At 36.0% G+C, this 24,945-nt stretch overlaps 1 protein-coding gene across 6 annotated transcripts in view; it reads left to right on the plus strand.

Annotated features, from left to right (window-relative positions):
- PDHX (pyruvate dehydrogenase complex component X) overlaps positions 1–23,576 on the plus strand; it is a 63,751-nt gene extending 40,175 nt beyond the window's left edge. For 5 of the 6 annotated variants that reach the window (XM_068945460.1, XM_068945456.1, XM_068945459.1 and 2 more), the window contains 4 exons: positions 5,647–5,705; positions 11,343–11,501; positions 16,192–16,256; positions 17,766–23,576. In XM_068945460.1, the coding sequence (XP_068801561.1) occupies positions 5,647–5,705; positions 11,343–11,501; positions 16,192–16,256; positions 17,766–18,030 (548 nt within the window). In that variant the 3' untranslated portion in view covers positions 18,031–23,576. The remainder of the gene's footprint in view (positions 1–5,646; positions 5,706–11,342; positions 11,502–16,191; positions 16,257–17,765) is intronic. The other variant, XR_011141441.1, reaches the window with a different exon arrangement.
- The last annotated feature ends 1,369 nt before the right edge of the window (positions 23,577–24,945 follow it).

The raw sequence follows: 24,945 nt of genomic DNA on the forward strand, positions 1-24,945 counted from the left end.
GCAATTAAAAAGAAAGACAAAAGCCTCTTCACTGACAGTAGATTACGGAGTGTAGTCGTGCTTGAAGCCTAGTGGAAGTAATAAAGTTGAAAAAGGGTAATAACTGAACTCCACCACATAGAAATACAAGTAATAAGATTCAATTTATTTCCTAAAGAGAGAACTGTAGCAGCTAGCAAAGGAGAAAATGCCCTTTTCTCCTCTGAAAGCATTATTTGTTTTTTGTGCTGGTGATGCAGTACGCTATGTATTATTTACTGAGATTAGTGGAGAAGCCCCCACACTTGCAAGCTTTTGGCCACATGGTGAGCTCCAGGAGACAAATCCTTAAGGAGTTTGCCTCTTGAAACTTGTCAGCTAGTGCCGTTAGCATGTTTTTAGCTAGGCAGCTGAAAATTGAGCGTTTTAAAGAAAACTGAGCCATGCTGCAGTTTGATGTATTTGCTGTGTTTTGTCTTATGAATGAATTATTGCCAGCAGAACCTGTATTTATTTTCTACAGCATTATAGAGTAGTCTTCAGGCAGTGGTCTCTTTAAGCAGCAGGCTTACTTCAATCTGTTTTTTCCCGTGGTGTAAAAGTAGTGATTCTTAAGGCATTTCCTTTAGCCACCAAATTCAAGGCCATGTAAACTCTTCATTCAGTATAGTATTGCAGAGTAGTTTTAATTTACGTTAAAATGTAAATCCAGAAGTGCAGCTTCTCAGGCTGCGCTGCCTAAGAAGCTGAATGCCTTCTCTCTTATTGAAGGACTTAGAATAGAGCATGAAAGTTGGAGCTGCTTAATGCTGGTGTTGCTGTAACTTTGATTAACCTGTACAAAGTAGGTCTAGTCCTGACAAATGCCACACACCCTGAAGTTTAATTTAAAACTGACAACAATGGTGAAAGCCACTTAGAATTCTAAATGCTAGATCTGTCGTAAGTATTACTATTATCATATGCAGCTTCTGGAAAAAAACTATTGAGTTAAAAGTTATGATTTGAGTTGAGTGAATGTACAATAAATACTAATTATCATTAATAAAGTGTGGTAACAACTTTGAAAAGTCAGGAAAGAGTATGAGGACCTTGCTTTTCAATGATAATATGGGTACATTTAGTGAAACCTTTGAAAAGATGAAGAAGCATATCCAAGTTGACAAGGAAGAGACCTTAAAAGAATGATGCGGGAGGAAATCTGAGTTACAGCATATTTGCTGTACATCTGAACACTGCATTAGTTGAAAATAATGAGAAGGAAATAAGACTGTTTAAAAAAAAAAAAAAAAAAAAGGAAAAGATCTAGACTTGGAGGGCTTTGTGTAAGTAGCTCCAGGGACAGTGAAGTTGACGGGTCCCTAATCAGTTGTAGGGGTCGGTTTTGGAAGATAGCCCCCTTGAGGTGTGTCTCTGTTAAGCCGTTGTAGCTAAGCAATATCATAGAGAACTTAAATGACAGCCTGGAAAAAAATCATTATGAATATTTAAAATTTAATTTTCTTTAAGTTTATTCTTTTGTGCATGATTAGAAACACAGAGTTTTAATCAATCTGATTTGGAAAACATAAAGCTTGTTTTCTTCATTTGAGGCTGTGCTGGTACTTGAAGTGAATTTAAGTGAATTTGACAGATGGAAAAAATGTTACTTTTGCAGAAATGATGAATGCAAATAGTGCTTCAGATGATCTGAACAAGTTGAGATTCATTTGAGGATCCCAGAGGTAGAAGATTCAATTTCAACTGAGGTCAAGTGAGAGAGAAAAGAAAGGGTTTTTCTTCTAGCAAGGAATTAGCAGTGATAAACAATCCATCCTGCTTTGTGAATAGATGCCCTAATGTCACACCGATTTTCAGTTGTTGAAAGAGGAAACCGGTTACAGTTGCAAAGAAAGCTTTGAAATCTGGTGTCTCCTAACTTTTGAGTAGTATTTTTTGCAGCTCTCGTATCCTCTGAATGTAGCTGCTCTATATAACATGTAGTAATTTGACACTGTTATGTATCTGTTTAAAACAGTATATGAATAAAAAAAATAGTAATAATAGAAAATGATATTTAATAAGTTTGTTTAAACAACAATGGATAAGTGGTCAGGAGTGCCTTTGTGACTTTGGAGTCTGTATTTCATTGCCTCAACTCTCAAAAGTTGAGAGTTGGCTCCTGGGTGATCAAATACTATCGTTTTTTTCTAGCAAATCCTCAATTGCAGAGAAATTATCTAATGCACTTTGAACATTATTTATGGATTAGTAATCTCAAAATAATTTTTTTATTACTCTAATTGTGTGATGTTCCACAATTGGTTGCTTTTCAAGCAAATTGAGATGGCTTCATGCAGTGCTGTGGCCAAAAAGATATTCTTATTGCTATTTACCTGTCTTTATTTCTTCTTAGGATATCCTTTTAAAACAGTATAAAGGAGGATAGCGTTGGAACAAGAGTAGAAGGATATCTTAGCCTTTGTTTTTGCAAAAAATGGGATCGTAGTTACCTTAAACAACACCCAGGCCTTCAGACACTTTCTTGATCCGATCTGTAAGCATGTTGTTCAACAATACCAAGATCAACTCAAATGAGTAATGTTCATGTCTTTAGGGAAAGGCATCCTATCAGTCCAGTACGGTATATTGATCCATGTACAGCTTCCCCCCAACCCGCTCCTCTGGAATGATATTATAGCTTTTATATGTGGCATCTCTTTTAGCTTAAATGTTTAATAGGTTTCCCTCACTGGGGTCATCTAGATGCTAACACACAGTAGCAGAAGGATTTACGGAGAGCTTTGCCTCTGTGGCCAGGTTAAGCAGCTTTGTTATTGTCTCAGTACAGCAGCAAAAAGAATCTTCAAGGTCCAGGTTAAACTTAAATGAATTGGTTATCGTGTGGTCGTGTCTGGATAAGGTTTTTCAAGGTTATCTTAATTAAGTTAGCCTTGATAGGCTCTATGGACAGAGTCATCAGCTAGGCTTTAGACACAGATAAGCGTTCATCTGGTGATATCAGCTTCTTTGCAAGACAAGCGTATTCTTTCTCTCTCCTTGACCCATCGTTTTTTGATATAATAAAAGATTTGCATGCATCCAGAGATTTCTAAAAGCAGTAATTTATGCTCTTTTGTTTTTCCTACAGGTACGCAAATATAGAGGTCTTTTGGTGTGACATTATAGTATAAGATGTAAGCCCTTCATGAGTGTTAAAGCACTATTCCACGTGCTTTACTCTGTGAGTTTTCTCCTCCACGGTGTCACAGAGTTGTGGGCATAGTAACTAAAATGCTGATATTGGTGGGGGTTACTGTTATGTGCTGGTGACTAGCACACGCTCTTTTCTCTATTTGTGAGGCCCTAAATTAAATTCTGCTGGTATATTCACATTTTCTAGATTGTGGTGGTACAGGATGTGCTGCTTTTTTCACTGGAGTTCAGAATGACTACTTTTTAGTGCAAGGGTATCCAGGTCGTTCTTCTGCCTTTTTGTATGATATCGTATTTGCAAGTTAATGTCAAAGGCAATTTATTAAATTGATATTTTATTTAAACAGCAGCAAGTCTTAAGGAGAAATAAAGTACAAAATTATTTTAGGAATGTTTACTTAGAAATCTTTACATGCCTTTACTACTGCTGTAGATTCTTATGAAGTTTAAGTGTGCGGGAGTGGGAAAGAGCCCTATGCCTTAACATAAAATTGAATTGAAGAGACAGTCCTGGTAAAAGTGTTCTAACAGAAGTGGTGGTGATTTCTATTATATGATGAGACGTAACCTGAAAGTTTAATGCAGCATTCTGTACTGTAAGCATTCATGATTTTGGGTAAAATATGGCAGTCGTAGCTCATTTAACTATACTGCTATATTCTCACTGTCTTTTTGCCCTGGTGGACAGTAACACTTTTGCCTAAAGTTAGGAATATAATGTATCAATCAAAAAAAAAACCCTATGAAATATCAAAATATATTTGACAGATACAGGTTTGTATGTGATGTATGACTCTTAAGACAACTGCTAATCACAGTAAGCATCATAGGTCAGTTTCGTGGCAAATGAATACTTGGATCAATCCTCTGAACTAATGATCACTTAAGAAAATTTCACATAAATGGAAAATTAATCTCAATTTAATTCTTATAAAAGCATGTCTAAAGACATGTATATTATGTGCCATAAACTATTCTCCAAAATGAAGTAGTTGTGCTTCTTGAGGTGTTCAGCTGACAGCAGTCATGACAACAGCAGACTAATACAGCTTTTTTTGAGGATAATGCATTTAATATTGTGCAAGTCTCTCATATTTTCAGAATAATGCTATACCAAGTATGCAGTTACTCTCTAATGTATCTGTAGGCTTTGCTTCTCTTGTCAGAGCTGATTATACTTAGTCCTTCTGGTCTCCTGAAGCTTTTAAAAAATAATGCAGAGCAATTATAGCTATTTTTTTCACTCCCTGCTTTCTTCCGTGGTCTTATCCATTGGGGGACAGGAATCAAATGTACTAAGTGATGCTCAGTATTCCTTAAGCTCACTCTTTAAAAAAAAAAAAAAAAAAAAAAAAATCCAGTTCTCCCGAATTTATTATATGTATCTTCTAGCTAATACTGTTTTTCGTTTGTGTCATTTTTGTTTTTAGTTTATTAACTTGTTCATTCACATATTATTCAAACTAAATCATGACAGTAAGGCTTAATACCTTTCCTGAAGCCTTAAGTACTGAGTGATTGGCATTGTTTTTCTTCGTTTTAGATCAGCACTGCTTTTTACGCATATTTGTCCAGTATTCACTTTGGGGGAGTAAATTATCATCCTTCTGTAATAACAAGTCAGTGTTTTTTATTTTGTTTAAATGATGTCAAAGACAAAGAATGTACGTTTGCTTAGGGAGTCAGCCAGAGGAAAAGGATTGTATTTTCTTTTGATTCACAGATTTTTTTTTTCTTTTTTTAACTGTTGTTTCCATTCATATTTGAGAGTAGAACACAACTTCCTTGTCCTGCAAGCTAAATGTGTGCTTGGAAGGAAACGTGCACATATTGTGCACGTGCAGTAAGTGAGTTTCTTAGACAAGGGGATGAAAAGAATGGATTGTCTGTATGTAATGGTGCAAGATGTGGAAGGAATTACTGCTTATTGTGGTTTCAGTAAGTAACACATTTACTTACTAATCTCTCAGTTCTTTTCATGGTACCCACCCTCTCCTACATCCTGTTTTGCTGTATCATTTCCTTGTTAAATATTCAACTGCAATAACAGCTGTTGGTTGCTGGTACTTCTCTCCCATAACTGTTAAAGTTATTGTGCTTGGAGTCCACAGGAAACCTAGGTTAGGATTTGAATTGAAAGGCAAAGAATAGCTCAATTCCACTGATTTTTTTTGAACATTGTTTGTTGTTTTGGTTTTCTCAAAAATCAAACCAAGCATGCAGCTTTTTGACCTTATATCAAAAAATAGGAAGAATATTTGTGCTCAGGAGACTTTAGCTGGGTGATACTTTTATTGTCCCAAGGGAGAAAAAGTGTCCTTTAAAGATGAGTAACTTAAGCTTTTTGATTGTCTTTCTGATAATGTTTCAAAGAAACAGATTTACTGAATCACTGGCAACTTGTGTCATTGCATAATGGTGATAATCACTGCTCATAATTTTTTTTTGTTGTTTTTTCTTTTCTTTTTGCAGATGACATTAAAGTATCTGTAAATGACTTTATTATCAAAGCAACAGCAGTCACTTTGAAGGTAAGTAAATAACTATCATTAGTACGTTTTATAGTAAACTATTAAGGAGACAAGAGAAGTATTTTGTGAGCCTGCATGGAGATATGAATGAGATCATAGCACAGCTTCTAATTCTTCGTTCCTCAATGTCAGTTCTTTTGAGCTCTTCTGCTAGCCTACAACGATTCTCCCGCTGTCTACAGTGTGGAGTGTCTGTCTTCAGGCTCTAACACTCCTTAGTAAGCATCCGCTCGCTGCAGTTAGGAACAGCAGTTCTGCAGAGGATATAACAGCCGATACTTTGTTAGCAGACTAAGGCAACTGGCAACATAAGTCATCTCTTCTTTGCTGTTGTATCTTATTTTCTCTTACAGTTATAAATACAGATCATCCATCTTGCTCCAAGTCCTACACCAGTGTCATGTATTACCTCAGACATATTCTGATATGTGGAAATCTGTGACCTCTGGTGTGAATTAAAAATTCTTCAAGGAACCAATCTCTGCTCATTGCTGAGGGCTGTTGTTGTTCCCATTGTGAATGTGAAGATTAGACTATAGCAATAATACATTGTGTAATTAGACAGATCCCCGATTTCATTTAGACTCTAGACATTAAATGGCAAACTATAGAGGCTTCGCAGTCTCCATAAGCTACTTAGCCATTTTCTGTGTAGAACTAGATGTGTTGCCTTCCAATTTATGTTGATTGTTCTGCTCAGAAAATGCTTCCGGTGCCGCTTAGTTTTTTGAAACTGCAGCGTTTCCGAGATCCTTCTTTAGGAGAACTCTCATGCTTTGGAACTTGCTCCTCTTTAGTCCAAAGCGTCTCAAATACAATCACTTTAAAAACTTACAGCTTAGTCCATCTTTTTTCCAAACTCTAAAAAGAAAGGGCTGTGATAATTTCACTCTAGATGTGGAGTGTTGATTTTAAGTGCAGTTCACACTTAATTTTAAAAGTCACAGGTGGGAGCTTTTACCAGGCTGAAGGCCAGTATTTGTAAGGTTCAGGAGGAAATAACAGTGTCTTTTAATTAACACTGGTAAGATCTCTGGCATGTAACAAGGTTAAGTGTGTGTGGCATGCAGGGGGAGGGGAGGAGTGGTGGTGTCGTGCTTGGTCCCCAAGAGTCCTAACAGAGTTTGCAGCTCTTTGGTATTGACGTGCATTTGCGTTACCTTACATCCTCTTGATTTCTCAGTGATTACATGTTCTAGCTATACAGCACATGCCTAGAAGAGCATGAAGAGCTTTCCTGATGGCATTGCATTGCACAACACCCACTTAGAGGCATTTTATGACTGTATATGTACTGCAGCACTTTCCTGCAGCTCATGTAACTTGCAAACAGAAGTACCACACTTCCTTTGTATATTCTGGTGCTGAAGAATAGCAACTGAGAGTGCTGCCGTATGACTTCCCTAGGGGAGTTTAGGTGGAGTTAGTTTAGAGAGTGTCATATGTATCATAGATATGTTGGTGAGGTTATACTGAAATAGCATTGGATCCAAAACCCAATGCCGTAGAAGAATATAGAGTGATAATGCAAAAAATAAAACCAATAAACCAAATGCTTGCTTTTAAAAAAAAAAATTCTTTTAAAATTTTTTAATTATATGCATGTTCATTAATTTGATTAGTGTTAAAAGTCAACAAGGCACCTGGCTAATTAGTAAGTAGTCATTTGTGTATATATATCCTATTGCTTAGTATATCTCATATGAGTTCTTTTATATAAAAGTAATTTAATATAATGTAACTTTGTTAATAACAGTAGAAAGAAAGGTAAAGAAAAGGAATTTCTAGTCATTTAAGGTTGACCTTTTCACCTTTATATGTTGTTTAGCTCTACTATACCGGCATAGCCTTAGCTCTATCCTTCCTCTGTTTCAAGTCTCATGTCACCCTAAAACATTACTTAGGACTTGCATAGCCATAGTGATAGAACAGATACAAAACGAAGATAAGAACCTCAAGTAATTGTTGAAAAGTATTTTCTCATCGCTGCTCAAATCACATTATTGTATTATACTAAATGTTAATGCTTGATCTATATATGGACTTAGTCACTGAGGAAAAACACAGTAGTAGGATTTACACTTCTGCAAAAGCTTGTACTTTGCATGTAAAAGTACTATAGAGTTACAGTTTTCTCTCTTCTGTTTTAAATAACTTTTTCCGTCATAATGTTTTAGACCTTGTTGTTCTCATTCAGGGACAATGTTTCAAATACTCTGGTTTCAATATTGTGGTTCCTTATGATTACTTGCTGTTGTTTCCAGAGAGAAACCTTACCTGTAAACGTATCTAAAATAACAATGCATCTTTGAGTAATGTAATCCAAAGAAATTCAAAATTAAGCTCAACTTGATAATAAACTTATTTTACCTGTATATGAACAGCACCCTATGTATGTTGTTAAAGAGCTACATATGGAAAAACATCTACCTCCATTGGGTAAAATTTTAAAGCCAGCTTATAAATGTAGAGATCAGATAATCTAACTTCCTCTGTAACAACGCTGGAGGTTTAAGTCGTGATTGAAATACAGTGAAATGTCTTTCTAGGAAAAAAAAAAATCTGTCATGATTTTAAAAATTCTAAATGATAATACCTATGCCACAACCCTCAGCAGCCAATTTTAAGATTGATTATCCTTGTTTGTTTGTTTGTTTTGAGGCACTTGATTTCAGTTAGTAATTTTCTAATTTCGCTTTTCAGCAGCAGGATTTTCTGTTGGGTTACAGAGCATTCCTACACTGGCTTATGTAGCTTGTGATAGGGATATTAGTGTACACCCCAGTTTTAGTAAGACAAACGTTATTGTTACAATCTGACCATTTCCTTTTTTTTTTTTCCTCCATAGATACAGCAGGACAATCTCTGCCACAGCTTTTCTTATCTGTAAATCTTGATTATTCTTTTTTTGTACATACTCTTCTGTTTTTGTACTGTCAGTATTTAAATCTTATTAATCTTAAATCAATCTTATCTCCTTTCATAAAGTAAGTTTAGACTTTGATCGTGTCTATTACCCTTTTAAAATTTCCTTTACTTGGGAAGGGAGCATTTCTTTCCTCAATACCAAGCATTTTAAGGATCCAAACTTTTTGCACCAATATCACACAGGTGAACAGTTTATTACTATTTTAACAATACTGGGGACAGTTCTCAAGTGTGTAAGTGTATAGTGATTTTTTTTTAGAACATTTTGACCAGATAAAGTAAGAAAAACTTGAAGTCAGAGCATGCATTTACTGAAAAAAGTTAAGCTGTAAGAGCAGCCTTTGTCTTCCTATTCTTATCCAAAATTAATTGGTTATATATTCAAATTAGAAATCAGTTGAAGATTGTTATAAAATTACTGAAGTTTGGATATTTGTGCCTTACTGTTCCTGAATTATGCTTCTGCATGTACACACTAACCCTTCCATATGAGGTAGCAAAGCAAAACAAATCTGGCCTGAGAAGGACGATCTGCCATAACTCAGCAGTCCTATGCATTTAGAGCAAACCGGGTGAACAGAGACTCTGAAGCCCTAATCTGCATATTTAGATCAACAGAAACTGTCTAAAGTATTTTCCTAAAGGTTCTTTCTTACTGATTTGATCAGATTATGAAATGTATACATCTTTTCTGCAAAGCTTGTTTTCTATGCACAAAACAATTTTTAATGCTGTTGTAACAGTCAGCACATATAATTACGTTAGAATGATATTTATAAATCAGTAACATTGAACAGCTATTTTAATACAGTTGTAGTATATTTTTTACTAAACTGGATACAGTTCAGTTTCACATATTGCTACAAAGTTTTTTAAAAACTATCTATTTTCCAGAAGTCATGTATTTCTGCTGATGTATTTCACTTAAAAGACAACAACATACTACTTACATGTTTCTTGTGTTAATTTCTATGACTTGCTTTTTAGAGATTTCCAGTTCATTAAATCTTCTTGTTCAGTTCAGTGACCCTGTCTAAACACTTAATAAAAACTAAATGAATGTTATCTTGAGCTCAAATTAAAGACTGTATAACCAAAGGACCTGGATTCATATCCCAGCTTCTAGTACTGAGAGCAAAACTGTATCTAATCCTGAGCTTCAATTTTTTATCAGAATAGTTCCACCATTATTAACAAGATTGACGCCTTGTTTCTCCCATTTTATCGCATGCTTTTCCTCCTGTTCCTCCCAGTTCTCCGTTTTCCTCAAATGTCAATAGTTTCTGTAGTATTACTACATAGTTTCAGGGATGCCATGCAAACTTTCCAGTGTAAAGCAAGCAAGTAAACCAGAAAGCTAAGGACTTTGGAGTCTTTAGGGGTAAAACCCCTGATGAAGCATGTGGGAAAATGGTAAGAAGGAAATATGCTTTCCTGAAATCTTTCAGAGATCTTAAGGCATTTTGCTTATGTATATGTAGACTGTAGTAGCATTAGAAGGAAGTCATTTTTAAGGTAGGCTGAAGTGTGTCTGTCCTTAGAATGGATGTAAATTAGATTTTATGTATGAGCTTTATATTCAGTTTTTCTTCCCTTTTTTCACTGATGAAATTTTGTGAATATATGTGACAACATCCCTCTCATTCTTTTTTCCAGAATATCTTCTGCAGTAGGAAGTTAACTTCGTAATTCCTCATTTCATTCAGGTCACTGAGTACTAATCTTGGACTTACTAGTCCATGGAAATAGGATCTTCATGCCAACCAAGCTGTCTACATCCAAGCTGATGTCCTCTCGCAGACTTGCATGTTGCTACTCCATCTACTTCCCTTTCTGTAGGGCAGGTCAACAGCTTGTAACCATTAGGTCAGTACTGAGTAGGACTAAATTGTAATCATTAAACTACCCTTCCATCAGTTACATGAGCTGCAAGCTTTCTTCCCTGAGCTGTTTCAGCCTTTATATGGTGAACTCAAAGGCCTCATTGAAATTATCATCAATGTTATATCAGTTTTAGTTGTGAGTCCATGCAAAAAATACCTGAAGCGCTCTGAGATCCTCATCCCAGCAGTGAGTGTACCTACAGCATATTCTACTTGTAGTTTTCTTTGTTTAGGGTCATGCCTGAGACAAGACTGGAAAGCAACCTGTGGGTATATTAGGATCTCTATTTTCCATTTCGTTTTCTTCTGTTTGATTAAAAAAAAAAAAAAAAGTCAATATCCACTGCTGCATTATTTTGGGGGGGAAATGACACTGCTTTGTAGTTCTTGCATACTGGGTATTTGTAAGGTGTTATCTGTGAGTCCTGAAGGAATTTGGAGGCTTCTGTTAATTTATTGGTGTCCTAGCTGCACTAAAAAAACCTAACTGCACTGCTGTTGTACATTTTCAGTTCCTGCAGCATACATTCATGCTTTTTGACAAAATAGATTAAAAGAGATGCAAGTTAATGGTGTAAATCTATTCTTAGAACCTCATAGTGATTTTATTATTTTTCTTGTCTTCCTAATGACAGTCCTGATGGCAGATGTGGCCTGTTCTTTTGCCTTCATTTGCAGATAGTCTGTGATGCTCTAATTACTTCCGTGAATGCCTGTACAAAAACTGTGCGTCTTAAAGGATTTTCCTCTTCCTTCATAATTTGTTGAACCATTTTAACGGCTCTGTCTTTTTTTTTTTTTTCTTTTTCCTTCTCCCTTTTTCTAGCAATTGCCAGATGTCAATGTAACCTGGGATGGAGAGGGCCCCAGGCAGCTGCAGTCCATTGACATTTCTATTGCTGTGGCAACAGACCGAGGTCTCATTACACCAATCATAAAAGATGTTGCTGCCAAGGGAATACAGGAAATTGCTGCCTCTGCAAAGGTAGGTCTTAAATGTATACAGTATGTTGAGGAATATAATAGCTATATAGTTTCTTGTAATGGAAAACGTGGCGTGACCCAGATACATAAGAATAATAACAAAAACAGTTTCAAAATGGATCGAAAGCTGTTTCCATATTTCTTAGATTTCAGAATTATGATTCATTTTGCAGCTCTGATCATTTTTAATGAAAGATAACTTGGCCATCATGTTCTTTTGTTGCATGCTGGCTAGACTATTTATTTAAAAAAAACAAACTGTACAGAGTTTTAATACCATTGATGTGTTTTTTAATCTTTATGAGAAAACTAGATAATGTTGGTTTCTTCAGTATTTGCAGTGTCCTGGTTTTGAGTTTTATTTCTCCTTTCCAAGAAACTTCCTCGTAGCTGCTTGTGTTACTCTCTGAGTAGTTATGTTGTGGCACTTATTTCTTTTTGCAATTTTTCAGTATGCGATGTTGCCCTAAAGGCGACAATAAATTCCTCAGACCAATGAGTTTGTATTCTGCATAGCCTAGGTGCCAATTAGAATGATTTGAGTTTGTGGCAGTTGTTAGCCATGGATGGAGATTTTTGTGACAGGCAAAAATACAAGGAATAATGAAATGCGCCAACCTGAGTGTGATGGTGTGTGGTTTTTGTTTTGTTTTGTTTGTTTGTTTTTTTTAATGAAGTGATAACCTAAACCTGTGGTATTTGGGGGATGCACTGGAAGTAGCTATTTATTAGGGCATAAGACTGCCCCAAAACTGGACACAAGCTGCACTTTGTAAATTTTTATCCTTTACTGAAAACTACAGAAATCATAATAGTCTGTGTTGGAGAAGGGGAGCAGCCAACAAAGTTGCAACAGAAAAGATTCAATGTTATTCCACAAAACATTTCTAATAGGTTCTTATAAGATTTCAAATCAGTTTTCCTTACTTCATGTCGCACATGTTGTGAAAGCAAGTCCTTCCACTAATATACCAGCCGGCCAGCAAGGAAGGGCAACCAAGATTGTTCTATGCTACTTTTAGATCCCCCCTAAAAGTAGCATCTTTTCAACAGTGGCTGTAGATGAGGACCCTAGTCAAGATACAGCAGACTTCTACAGCTGTGGTTTTTGGAGGGGGTTATTTGTTTGTTGTGTTGGATTTTTTTGTAGTCACAGCATGTAAAATTGTACTCTATGATTAGTAATAGAATAACAAGAAGAAAAGCATTATTAAAAGAATAAGATATGCTTTAACTTTCATCCTCAATGTCTATAATACTGTGATGCAGTATTACAAACCTATGTTATCAGAAGATTATCCTGCAGTATCCTATGTAGGCTATCCTACAGTTCCTGTGATGAGAATGTACGCTTGCTTTATATTTAACATGACCATGCTAAAGTAAGCATTCCCCTTTCATTTCAAACAGAATGTTTGTAACAGGTCACACTAGTCTAGATGAACGTCACGGAGTCAGACAAATACGGTTGTCCACACCAGTGTAATTTTTCTTTTCAACTTCTCCACTGAGTTCTTGAAATAAATATGTAGCCCTCATGCACATGTACACATATGTGTGCATGTGCGCACATACACAAAGAGGCTGTGAAACTGTAGCTGCTTTTCTGTCTCTGGCATTCGGCAGATGCTTCCTCTCTCTGGTTTGCTTTATGTCCCCTTCTCTTCCATGTTAATTCTAACTTATTTCCAGGTCATGTGCGTACAATCACCATATTTTCATCATTTCAGCAGTTTTATTGCACATACTCATTATACTCATTTTGACCCTATCGTGCTGATGTACACTGTTCCTATGGCTATTGCGTTCTTGTTCACTAATTATTCACAGATGAATTAAAGCCTAAAATAAAATTCAATATAATCTTATAATTTGTAAATTTATAGCAAGGGTTTTGAAGTTTTTTATAAAACTTGATGTAAGCTTGAATTATTTAATGATTCGTTGATTCATTAGAATCGGATTCCCTTAAACTTATTGCTGCTTGTTCTAAGCTGGTCGTTGCACTTGGTAGACTGTCGTGGCATTTCAGAACCTTTGCTTGAAAGATGCTTCAAAGTGTATATAGGGAAGACGATTGTTTACCCTCACCACTAGTCATGGATGTTGCTGTTCATGTGCTACTTGGGCTTGCCTTATGAACTTAGTGAAGAAGAGGGGCGAGTTTTTATTTCTAGTGGAAAATGCCCATTGAAAGAAATTAAGCAAGCTGATCATTTCACTTGGTAGAAGTTGATATAAGCTACTGGCAGAAGCGGAAACTGTGATGCAATTCACTTTTTTCCTCATGTGGATTGAGGCAGAGTCACTACAAAATAAACTTCCATACAAATAATTAGTTGGTTAACAGTTATAGTTGTGACACAGATTAATTGAAATGGTATTTCGTGTAACTGAAATCCCTTTTCATGCTATAATATGACTCTCATAAATTTTTGTAGTTTCTTATTCCACTAGAAGCTGTGTATCACTGATCCATGTGAGATCCAGTGGCAGCTGGGATACTTGTTTTACAGTTCCCAAATACTTACAGACGCAAATCTGTAAAAATAAAGATATGAACACCTTAAAAGGAGTTATAAGTACTATTCAATTAGTGTTTAAGTGTAGGAAGTCTTCTGAGAGGAAATGCTGTAGAAATGTAAAGAACTTAAATGTTGACACTATTCTGTTCATTTAAGTTTACATTTCTGCACAGCCAGAAATTACTTTCACATTTGCCCTGTGTTGGGGGTAGAGCCCTTCTGGAAGTAGTAAGTGAAGTCTTTCATGGCTGACAAAGGCGATATAAATATGTCATACTTTAAAGTAGCACCTACTTGTAAACACACTGTTTATAAGTTCATTAAAAAATTTCACTATTCAGTATATAAAAGCAGATATAGCTATTGAATTTTTTGTGTCTGTGAGGTTTTTTTAAAAAGTGTAACCGATAACCAGATGTCTTTAGCTATTTAATTTTTGTTTGTTAATTATTACTTTCAAATCCACACCTAAACATAACATTTCCGTATGTAAAATGCTTTTATTGCTATTCATAGTACAACAACAATACCTTTTTCTGTTAGTGTCCGTTTTAAACTTTGCTGTGATGTTGTCCCATTGGAATTGCTGGGTTTTTAGGGTAGGTTGCGTTTAAAGTCTTCTCTGTGAACTATTTCATCATGTAACTGTTTCCATTGTTCAGAAATAGTATTTTAGAAGAAATTTTCAAGGAAACAAAAACACTTAATTCAAGGGCGATTGCTTGCTGAAAAGAACTGGGTACATATGTGATGCCTTTATGAAGCCACTGGTTAAATTCAGCTGACTAAGCAAGGCAATTTAAATTTAGCATGTGTGAATTGATTTGTTCTTGGTTCATATTCTGAGACTATTCAGGTAACCACTGCACTGAAGAAATCACAATATTTGAAGAGCTGGAATTACTACAGGAACATAACACAGAGACTGGAAAGTTCTGTTTGATTGGACTAGGATTGTTAGCTGTAAAAGAATGACCTGGGCATTGTTATTTCCCCAGGTTTTTGTCGGAAAGTTTTTGTCCAGTACAGTTTTAATCTAGATGCACACCATTTTCAGTGTAGACTATTTTGGAGACTAACCTGTTCTTCTGAATCTAAGACTTCTATCTAAGCGCTAATATTTTTGACTCATCTGCTATGTTTTTATTCTAGACCTTTTGTCCTCACTAGTCAATTGTAGCTTAATTACCACTTTCATAAGTTTTCTTAACAAATGGTCAAAGGTAGTCTTTCCACCTGGAAAGCGAAGGGCAATTTGTTTGAAAGCAGATGGAGGCTTTCCTGGATGTCAATTGGGGGATTCTTCAAAAGCGGAAGGGCGATTCCTAGAGAGCAAGGAGAGCAAGTGTGTGGAGGGTGGGGATCTCTGGAAAGTGGGGGGGGGGGGGTCCTTACAGACAGACAAACAAACGAACTAGAAAGCTGGGGGGGGAGGGGTGGAATTATTGGATGGAACATGGAAAACTCCTAGAAAGCCCCCGTTTTGGGGGGGGGGAGGGGGAAAGGTCCTAGGAAGCCTGTAGGAAATTCCTGTAAAGCAACAGGGAATCTCTTTGAAACCAGAGGGGGAAAATCCTTAAAATCAGTTGCAGAATTCCTCTAAAGCAGAGGCCAGGGTTCCTAGAAAGCGCATGTCTGTGTAGGGCTATGTGTCGAGGGAGGAGCAGGTTCCTAGAAAGGTTATCTAAGGTAGCTGAACACTTTGCTGGAAGAGTTACGCTCTCTCTCTGTCTCTCCATCTGCTAGAGGATTCTGAAATGGTTCATGGCAAGTGCTTTAAACAAGTATGTTAGGGGGAATACTGTGAATTTGTCCCATCAGCATATCACTAGATATTTTTGTCATCTAAAAACACATGGGAAAAATGACTAACTGATTCAAGTGGTTCTGCTGTGGTGGAAAGGTTATGAGGTGAGAGGGGACATCTTTTACTAAACAGCCTCTCTAGTTGGGAAAATAAAGTGGTGTGTCCTAGTCGCTGTCAAATCATTGCAGCTATGGCAGCAAAGTTGCTAATGTGCTTGTCTGAGTTAAAAACCAGAAGTCTTTTTGCTATGGCTGTGTGGTACTTGTAATGTCTTACTGAAGTAAAAGGAGCGGGAGTCTGGTATGATGTTTTCATTTCTTTTCTCTCTCCTTTTCTTTTTCATCTTTTAATTTCCTTAGGCTCTAGCAAAGAAAGCAAGAGACGGGAAACTGTTACCGGAGGAGTATCAGGGAGGATCATTTAGGTAAAACTCTCTACTGGTAGTCAGTACATGCAGTATGTGTTTAGAGCTGTCTTCTCCTCAGATATTCCACTGTGTGTTGATGCGCTGCCTTGTAAAATCTTGCTTCGTTGAGAATGAAAGTGCATGTGATGATTCTGGGCACCAAACCTAAGCTTGAGTGCCCTCTATCAGCAGGGAGGGGAAATTATCTTGGCGCTGGTTTTTAGCAAGTGCATTTCAGCAGAGCCTGCTGTGAAATTCGAATATTTTATACAGAGACAGTTCTGAATTTTATTTTTGCATCTAATCTTTCCCAATTGCAGAAGAGCCTGTTTTTATTGCATTCTGTAGTTATGAAAGCTCATTGACAAGGGTTTAAACAAAATTGAAAAGGAATTGTTTGGCAAAGAAATATGGCAGCATATCATGATGTTCAGTTTGTCTTCAATTCACTACTCAGAAGAATGTCTCTAGAAGGGGAAAAAAAGCTACAGCAAAGTTGGGATGTTAACTCTGATAGTTTATTTTCAAAAGTAAAACAGCAAAACCTGTATGGATAAATTTTAAATAATATATATTTGGTAAATATTTTTTCTATAAAATGAACCAAGCAAAAAGAGCTAGTGAACTCAGCTATAAGAAATAAATGGTTTGTATTAAACATTAGCACGAACGTGATGACACAATTGCACAGTTACTCAGCTGCCTTGTTAGTTTTAAGTTTCTAGTTTAATATAATGTATTTGATGATGAACACTAGCATCAAGCAACATTTTAGTTAGACAAATTTTAGGTTTGTTCACTTTTTGTGAACTTTTTAAACATAATTCTGAAAGCTTATCATTAACATTCCTATCCTCTATGAAGGATAATTTATGTTGAGAGTAATACTTGAAATAACTATCTTCTGCACGAATATTGTGGTAACATACAATAGTGTGCCCAAGATACTGTCTGGAGCATGTGGGTGTCTCATGCTGGAGGAGTGGTCAAGAGAATCTCTTTATCACAAGCCTTTCAGCAGAAAAAGCTTTTGGAAATTTGCAGCAGTGGAGGGCCTTTACTCTAAGGGAAAGTTTGGTTTGTTTGTTTGCTTATCTATGGGAAGAACTCCAGTGACAGAAATTACGTATGAGATGTTCTGTGTAGCTTCCTGGTATCTTGCAATGTGTCCAGTGCCTCCTTGGGAAGGCAGTATTTGTCTACCTAAAGGAGACTGTGAATGTTATTACTTATTCCAAAGTAGCATAATTGCTGCAGCTGCCTGTGTCTCTGTTTTGCTGCAATGCAAGGATATAGTCCTGTCAACAACTAAGATGTATAGAAAGGTGGATTAGTTGCAACTAAAAAATCTGAAACACTTTAGAGTCTGAATATGTCCAAATTAAATCCAGTTGAGGTCTATTATAGTTAATGGGGCTGGTCTTGGTACAGATATTAGCTTATAGTAGTCACTGAGTATAGATTATTTTTTCTTGTAGCAGACATATAATTTTTGACATTATAGTGCTTCTTTTCTTTTCTGTTTAGTATCTCCAATCTGGGCATGTTTGGCATCAGTGACTTTATTGCAGTCATAAACCCTCCACAGGCCTGCATCTTAGCTGTGGGCCAAGCGAGACCAGAGCTCAAGATTGTGGAAGATGAAGAAGGGAATGAGAAACTTCAGCAGCATCAACTCATGACAGTGACTCTGTCAAGTGATGGTCGGATGGTAGATGATGAACTGGCTTCAAAGTTTCTGGAGACCTTAAAAGCCAACATAGAGAATCCGATACGACTTGCCTTGTGTTAAACTTGGTGAAGATTGCTTTCTGTTTTGACGACATTTAGAACTCTGTTACAGGACAAACAACCCCAAGTATGTATAGAGAGGAATAAGTAGTGGCAGATGGACAGTTTAAATACTTAATTTATTAGAAATAACCTGAAAAACTGTTAATTTTCATCTTTTTGGTCATTTTGAGCTCTTCGGTTTTATATTGTGAAACTAAAAGACTTTTAAATATAAGGTTAACTTATTGAAGTTCTATAAATGTTTAGTACTCATGGCACACGATGTTTGAATAGAATAGTCAATCTCCTCTATAAGGGAAAGTTTAAGAACATTTTATGAAATGTAAAAGGGCGCGAGATGCTTTACTTAAGGACGGCTTTTAAAGTGAGGAGTGCAAGTATGATAACTGAGTAAAGTCCCGTTGTGAGTCGTAGTCAAAATCGAGATCACGGAGTAGCTAAACTGCATTGCTGGAGCAGGGAGTTTTTCAGTTTACGAAAGACTTTTCTGATATGTTGTACCATGTGAATTAGATTGAAATAATACTGAGATTTTGACAGAGATTCTACGTAAGAGCAAAGAAGGTAGAAACCAAAATAAGTTTTAGTCTGGTTTTATTTGCATCACAGACTTGACTGTTCTGTATTTCTGCTTTACTGTGAGCTGCAGTGAGGAGAATAAGATTGGGGTGGAGATAAATGGGGGAAAGAAATGGCAGGAAATTTTGATAAAGATTAAATTAGATCCTAGACAGAGAAGCAATGTCTCAAAATATTGACAAGTATCTGACTGAATCCACAGCTGCATTCATAGAATTAGTTCTCATTGAAGCAAATTTAAACTGCAGGCACATCTATTTTTTTCCAGTATTTTAAGATCAGTGCTTAATCTAATGTCCTGTAGAAGGCACAGAGGAGAAAAAAACTTGTCTGAATAAATGTGTTCTCTGCAGAGGATGAAATTGCAACCTCCTTAATATCAGTGTTTGATAGAACCAAAATTTAGTGAAAACAGAATTTATTGTGTAACAGCTAATAATAGAGGTATTTTAATTTAGAAAAAAAAAGTAATTGTCTCCAAATTTAGAAGTTGCCCCAACTCTCTTTCAATGCCACAAAACAAAAAAAAAAATTCAGGTGCTCTGAGGTACATTGTGTATAACTGAAAACCAAAGTTGATTGTGCAGACAGTACTAGCTTTGATCTCTTGATCTCACAGAGGTTACAGTATGAAAGGTCAAATTTTGCACACTGACTCTTTGCGGAATAAAGCTGTTCTTTGAATGTATTAAAAAAAAAAAAAAAAAAAAGTAAGTACAAAGTTTCATCACCAGATGCATATTGAATTGTAACTCTGGAGGCTGCTTAAGAGCAGCAGCCTGAAATTCAAATGAACAGAAATGGCTTTTTTTTTTTCCCCTGTATATAAATGTGGAACCATGCATTGTATGTGCTTGTAAGGAAATAACTGCATTTATAGAACCTAGTGAGAATATAAATTGGCACTGGAATTCTGGGAGTTAGTGTTACTCTGTTTTGTGGTGTTGTTGCTATTATTATTATTTTAAGTTTCAGAGGACTTTGTTTATGGCTGCTGCCATAATTAAAATGCTAATTGCAAGACTAAATCTGCAGTTAATACTGACTTGAGAGTTTTCACTAAACTAGTTTTCTTTGGCATATTCTGATATCGTACATTTCATAAACCATCAGTCTAACAGTATGGAGAGAAGAAACTTGTGATTGTGGAATTTGTTTTACTGTGCAATTACTGACATATCCTTTCTGTATTTACAGGAGTTTTTCACTGATGAATTGTGTTCAAAGTTGGTTGCATAAGATTAATTTGCAGTTTTAAATTGTCGACCATGAATTTTTCCGAAGTTGTCGCACAATTGCAGATTACTCCGAAAAGGGGAGAAAAACAACATATATCTTGTCCTTAATAATAATAATATAATACAAAAAGTTCTCATTTGTTTTTATAGCTAAATCTACTCTGCCCATCAAAATTCCTACTGTAATTTAAAATCCAATATACTGTTCATTTGCTGTTCTTGATGTTCTCTAGTGTTGCTGTGTGCTCCCCAGCATTCAGCTGTTTAGTTGGCCACAGTAAAGGGCTACATGAATATTTTTATATGCATATATTTATATATATATATACACACATATTATATATATATATGAATCAAATATATAGTGCAAGTCAGTATATTTTACAAATTTCTTTTGGGAGCCACTGGAAGGCGCTATTGTATGTACGTGTAGAATATTTATCATTGTGTCTCATTCATATGGGTATTAATATATCCATTCTAACTTCCCTATTCTATGCAAATAGATGAAGGTAATGCAACTTTGTCTCCAGGTTAAATAAACCTAAAAATTTTTAAATCTAATTTCTTTACGCCTGCCTGCTTGCCAGCTCATCACTTGATAAAAAGATAGTTGAACATATCTGATTTGTCAATCAGCCCTTGAAGGACCTCTCTGAAATTCAAGAACGTTGTGGTATCAGTCAGCTCCCAAAGAAATATCTCTCATAATACAGAATAATGGTACCATTCAGCAACATCTACTACTCTAGCAGAAATGAGACAAGAAATAATTGCTCATACAGGTTAAAATAAAACAATTAATGTATTCCTGGAGACCTTTGGGATTTTGAGATGAGGGCAATGGATAAAATGACTCAGAAGGCAAACCGTATAAAATGGTTGTAGTGGTTACATTTGAAGCAAATTTGCTTCAAATGTAAAAATTTCACAGATGAAAAATATAGCGTTTCGTGTTTTGTTCCTTAAAATGTTTGCTGCCAACATCTTTTTAACATACCTGAGCAAGAGATGCATGAAAGCATCTAATTTCTTGAAGAATTAAAAAATTGAAAATAAAAAATTTGAAGAGTGTGCTAATGTCTGCTGACAATATCTGCCTTTAGGATTTGTTTGGGGAAAACTACTTTCTTCATATAAATTCTCCTTTGAAGGAGGCATAGTTAGAAAAAAAGTAGTAAGGGTGGGTATTTGTTTCAAGTAGACCGTATGATCATGGGCAAGTCGTGAACTTCATATGTCACACTTTGACCCTGAATTATGCTGTCAGAATCTGTGACTTTGTTAGAACTTTTTTACTGCAGTATAATCCCTTATGAAATAGAACCTCTAGAATTAAATCTTCTTACGTGTAATCCCTGAAACAACCTCACTCCTGTGAAGTGAACGGACAGTACTATTTTCACCTGCTGCTTTGTCCATATGTTCATCTATGTCCATACAAAATATAATAGACACTCTCTTTTGTTTCAACTAATGATTAATCCAATTGAATACAACAGAATTTTGAAGTTGAGCAGGAAGACAAAAATGTGACAAATGATAATGCAAGAAACAAAATCTGGAAACAAATTTTTATTTGTATACAGTGGTGTTGAATAGAAAGTTGCAGTGTTTGGTTGCAGTAAAGTGTATGCGATTGCAGAGTGAGTTAGGGGAAACTGTAATTCTGAATCTTTGGAGCCAAGTGGCTTGTTTGACATGCATTTTCTCACAGGTGGTAATTTATGCCAGAAATGAAGGTAAATAAAGAAATAGGATGAGGATTTATCACTTAATAGTCTTTTTTTCCACTTTCTGGAGTACCTCAGGCCATAGCAATGGCCATACCTTTTTCCTCCCTAAATCCACTGAAAGTGTTGTGTATTACTGTAATTTCTTTGAAAGCAGCAGAAACAAAGCGCAGTGTATGTCATGGCTGCACAATGACCCATGCCAACTGGATTGACTGATTGGTGATTTTGCAGGCTGCTTTCCGTGCCACTCAGATTATCGTGGCAGTTCCAGATACAGCTTAATCAGAGTAAGAAAAATAAACTACTTGTATTACTAACCAAAAATAGTCAAGAGCACGAGCAGCCACTTGTAGGCTTCGTTTCTGTCACATAGGCTGTAGAGTTTTATGGGGAAGAATTTGGTCTCAGACAGACAATTTAGTATCTTTCACAACCACTCCACTCACTAAAGTTCAAGGATATGAAAAGCTGTAGCATGGGACTAATAGCTTTGCATAGGAAAAGACCCAGTTAAGAAATGCGGCAAACATGACAGACAGCACAGACAGTTAAAAGCTGTAGTGGCTGAAGAGTTGAAAAGTATCTCAATAATGTCTTAGGGCAGAAGGAAACCATGTTACAAGTAGTCTTCTCGCCAAGCACTTGTCCATAAGCAAGCAGACAATACAACACTACAAGATGTATAGGTTATTGAGCTAATGGCTCGTATTATGATTTTCCAACTCTTTTTTTCTTCTTTATTTCTAACTAAGTCTCTTGGGCCTGCATTGTTGGTTGTGAGATGCCCTCCCCTCCTTTGCTAAAATGTAAGAGTATTGCCTTAAGAAATCAAAGAAATGTACATCATTGACTTTTATCAAGGGTTGCAATGTCTGTATGTTCAAAGCCCTTTTCAATCTGTTTTCAGACCTTGTGCAATCCGTACAGCTGCGTAAGCTACAGAAGAGTGCAGGAGATTAACTGTCATGAGAGACAAGCTCACTTTTGCTGTTCAGCCAGGCTGCCCTTTTCTTTAAGCCACAAAGCTGTTTGTTGTAGTAGTGCTGGATCAAGAGCAAGCGTTCTTTGAAACGTGTAGTAGTGTTGGTGTCATTTGTAGGCTAAAACAGTGCTCCTCTGTCTTACACAGCTGAATGATCCTCTATCGTTTGAATGCAGGACTGTAAATTGACATTGAATGTTACTGCAAGAGAAGTTCTGTTTTTTAAAAGGGAAATATTAGGACTTGGACCACATAGGGAATCTGAATGGACTTGATTGTATGGGAGTGATTTCCGATAGCGTAGCACAGCACGAGATCATTGTTCATAGGATCAGGCCACATAAAAATTCTCTGTATTTGCTTGTTTAATCTGAGCTTATGCTGATGATTGCTTTTACTGTTACGAGGTTGTAATTTCCTTATTGCTGTATTGTACCAATTATTTTAGTGGTCTGAATAACTTCTGTTGCCCTCTCCATAGGTAATATTTCAACATACGTTCTGTACCATTTCCATTTGGTGGAAGGACTGATTTTCTACCTCTTATTCATGGCTGACTTGCTTTAACTGCTCTGATTCATGATTCTTCTTTTATTTTATTTTTTTGTGAAATTAGAGAAGGATTTTTCAAGGCTTTGAAGTAAAGTTCCCCTTCACTTCTCTTTATGACGTATCATACAACTAATACAATTGTAGTAGCTGTCCACCTGATCTTAATATTTTTCTAAGTTTTCCAATTCAGGAGAGAGGCTTATTTGGTACCATTGTGCAGTACACATCAGAAATCAGTAGCTATTGATTTACTGCACCCTGCAGGTTGCTAATAAGCAATGAATTATCAATCAAGAAGTATCGTAGCACATATAATTTCCTTTTCTCTAATACCTATTTGTAGCTGCTATTTGCATTTCCTTTTTTATATAAAGAAGTGTTGAATGCTACATGAAGAGTCACATAATGTTATGTAAGTATTTGCATTAAAGTGGAAACAATAAGGTTGTTCAGTGTATATCCTTGTTTGTATGTTCATTATCCTAAGGGTATTTCATTAGCCTTAAAGTTTCCAAGTATTAACTAAATGAAAGTCCGATAAAATGAGACAAATTTTTTGATAACTCATCCTGAACAATTTAAACATTCTCATTCTTCGCTTCTACTCTTTGAATACTGGGTTAAGTTTTAAAAATTAGAAGTTTCTAAATAATGTTTTCTTTTCAATTCAGCCACATGACAGAGTTGGTTTCTCCATTGGCTTTGAGAGGCAGGGCCAAATCTTTTGAGAGCGTGCCGTGTGAAGTATCAGCAAGTATTGCAAAAATATGCCACCTAGATATGGCTCCTACAGAAAGGAGTGTATCCAAGACAAGCATGAAAATGATCTTAAGATTGCAATGAAGATGAGCATTGTTCTTACAGTAGCAGTGAAGTGTATTAGGCACAACAGAGAAATATCTTCCATGTCTGTCTACCAGATCTTTTTCTGATTATAATAAGGTAGAATGAAAGAATGAAATACTAGTGTGCAGAACACTGTTCTACAGAAAAGTGTGAAGTTTGACTTTTTTTTCTTCCTTCTGTGGTATTTTGTAAATTATCAGTTAGAAATACAACCGTATTTATGGAAAATTAGTTTCAAGAAAGCGCATTAATCAGCCAATAGTCTATTCATATCTGTACATAGAGCAGTTCAATGAATCCTTCTTTAAAAACAGGAATCAAGGCACTAACTTCTTACTGATGGTTTTCCTTGGTATAATCCTTGATGCTGGTACTTTTCTCTCTCATTTCAGTCAAGGAAAGAACTGCTTTAAAGGGAAAACTGGAGGACCAGCAGAGGGCAGACTGAGCAGCTTAATTTTCTGACATTCTGTCTATCTTAAGTTATTTATAAATATGGGCAGTGAGCTATTTTATTGTATAGGTATTATACTTGAATTCAAACTAAAGCTTTATGGCTCAATGTTTGTTTTTGAAGTGTACAGAAAGCACTTGACAGGAATAAAGAAGAAATAGTAAATACTAACTTGCCTTAATCTGTTGGAATTAAGAACAGACAGAAACCATGGTTATCATATCGTGTTTCCTTCAGAACTGGATATTATATTCTGTTTGCCCCTAAAATGCTGAAGGCGTAGAGAGCAGGTTCTTCTATGTCATACTAATTACATCTGTAATAGATTAAACAGAGGAAAAATTGGATGATCACTTTAGTGGAAAGTATCTTTCAGAAGAATTGTTAGTTAATTAAAAGCCATAAACATAAGCTCTTGTGATTTCTATCTTTGTAATCATGCTTGAGTAAAGCAGGAGGATGTCCAGGATAGTGTGCTGGAGATTTGTAGAAACACGCTCACCAGTAAATGTTCCAAGAAACACAA

The sequence above is a fragment of the Struthio camelus genome, chromosome 5, assembly GCF_040807025.1.
Source record: "Struthio camelus isolate bStrCam1 chromosome 5, bStrCam1.hap1, whole genome shotgun sequence".
Lineage (NCBI taxonomy): Eukaryota > Metazoa > Chordata > Aves > Struthioniformes > Struthionidae > Struthio > Struthio camelus.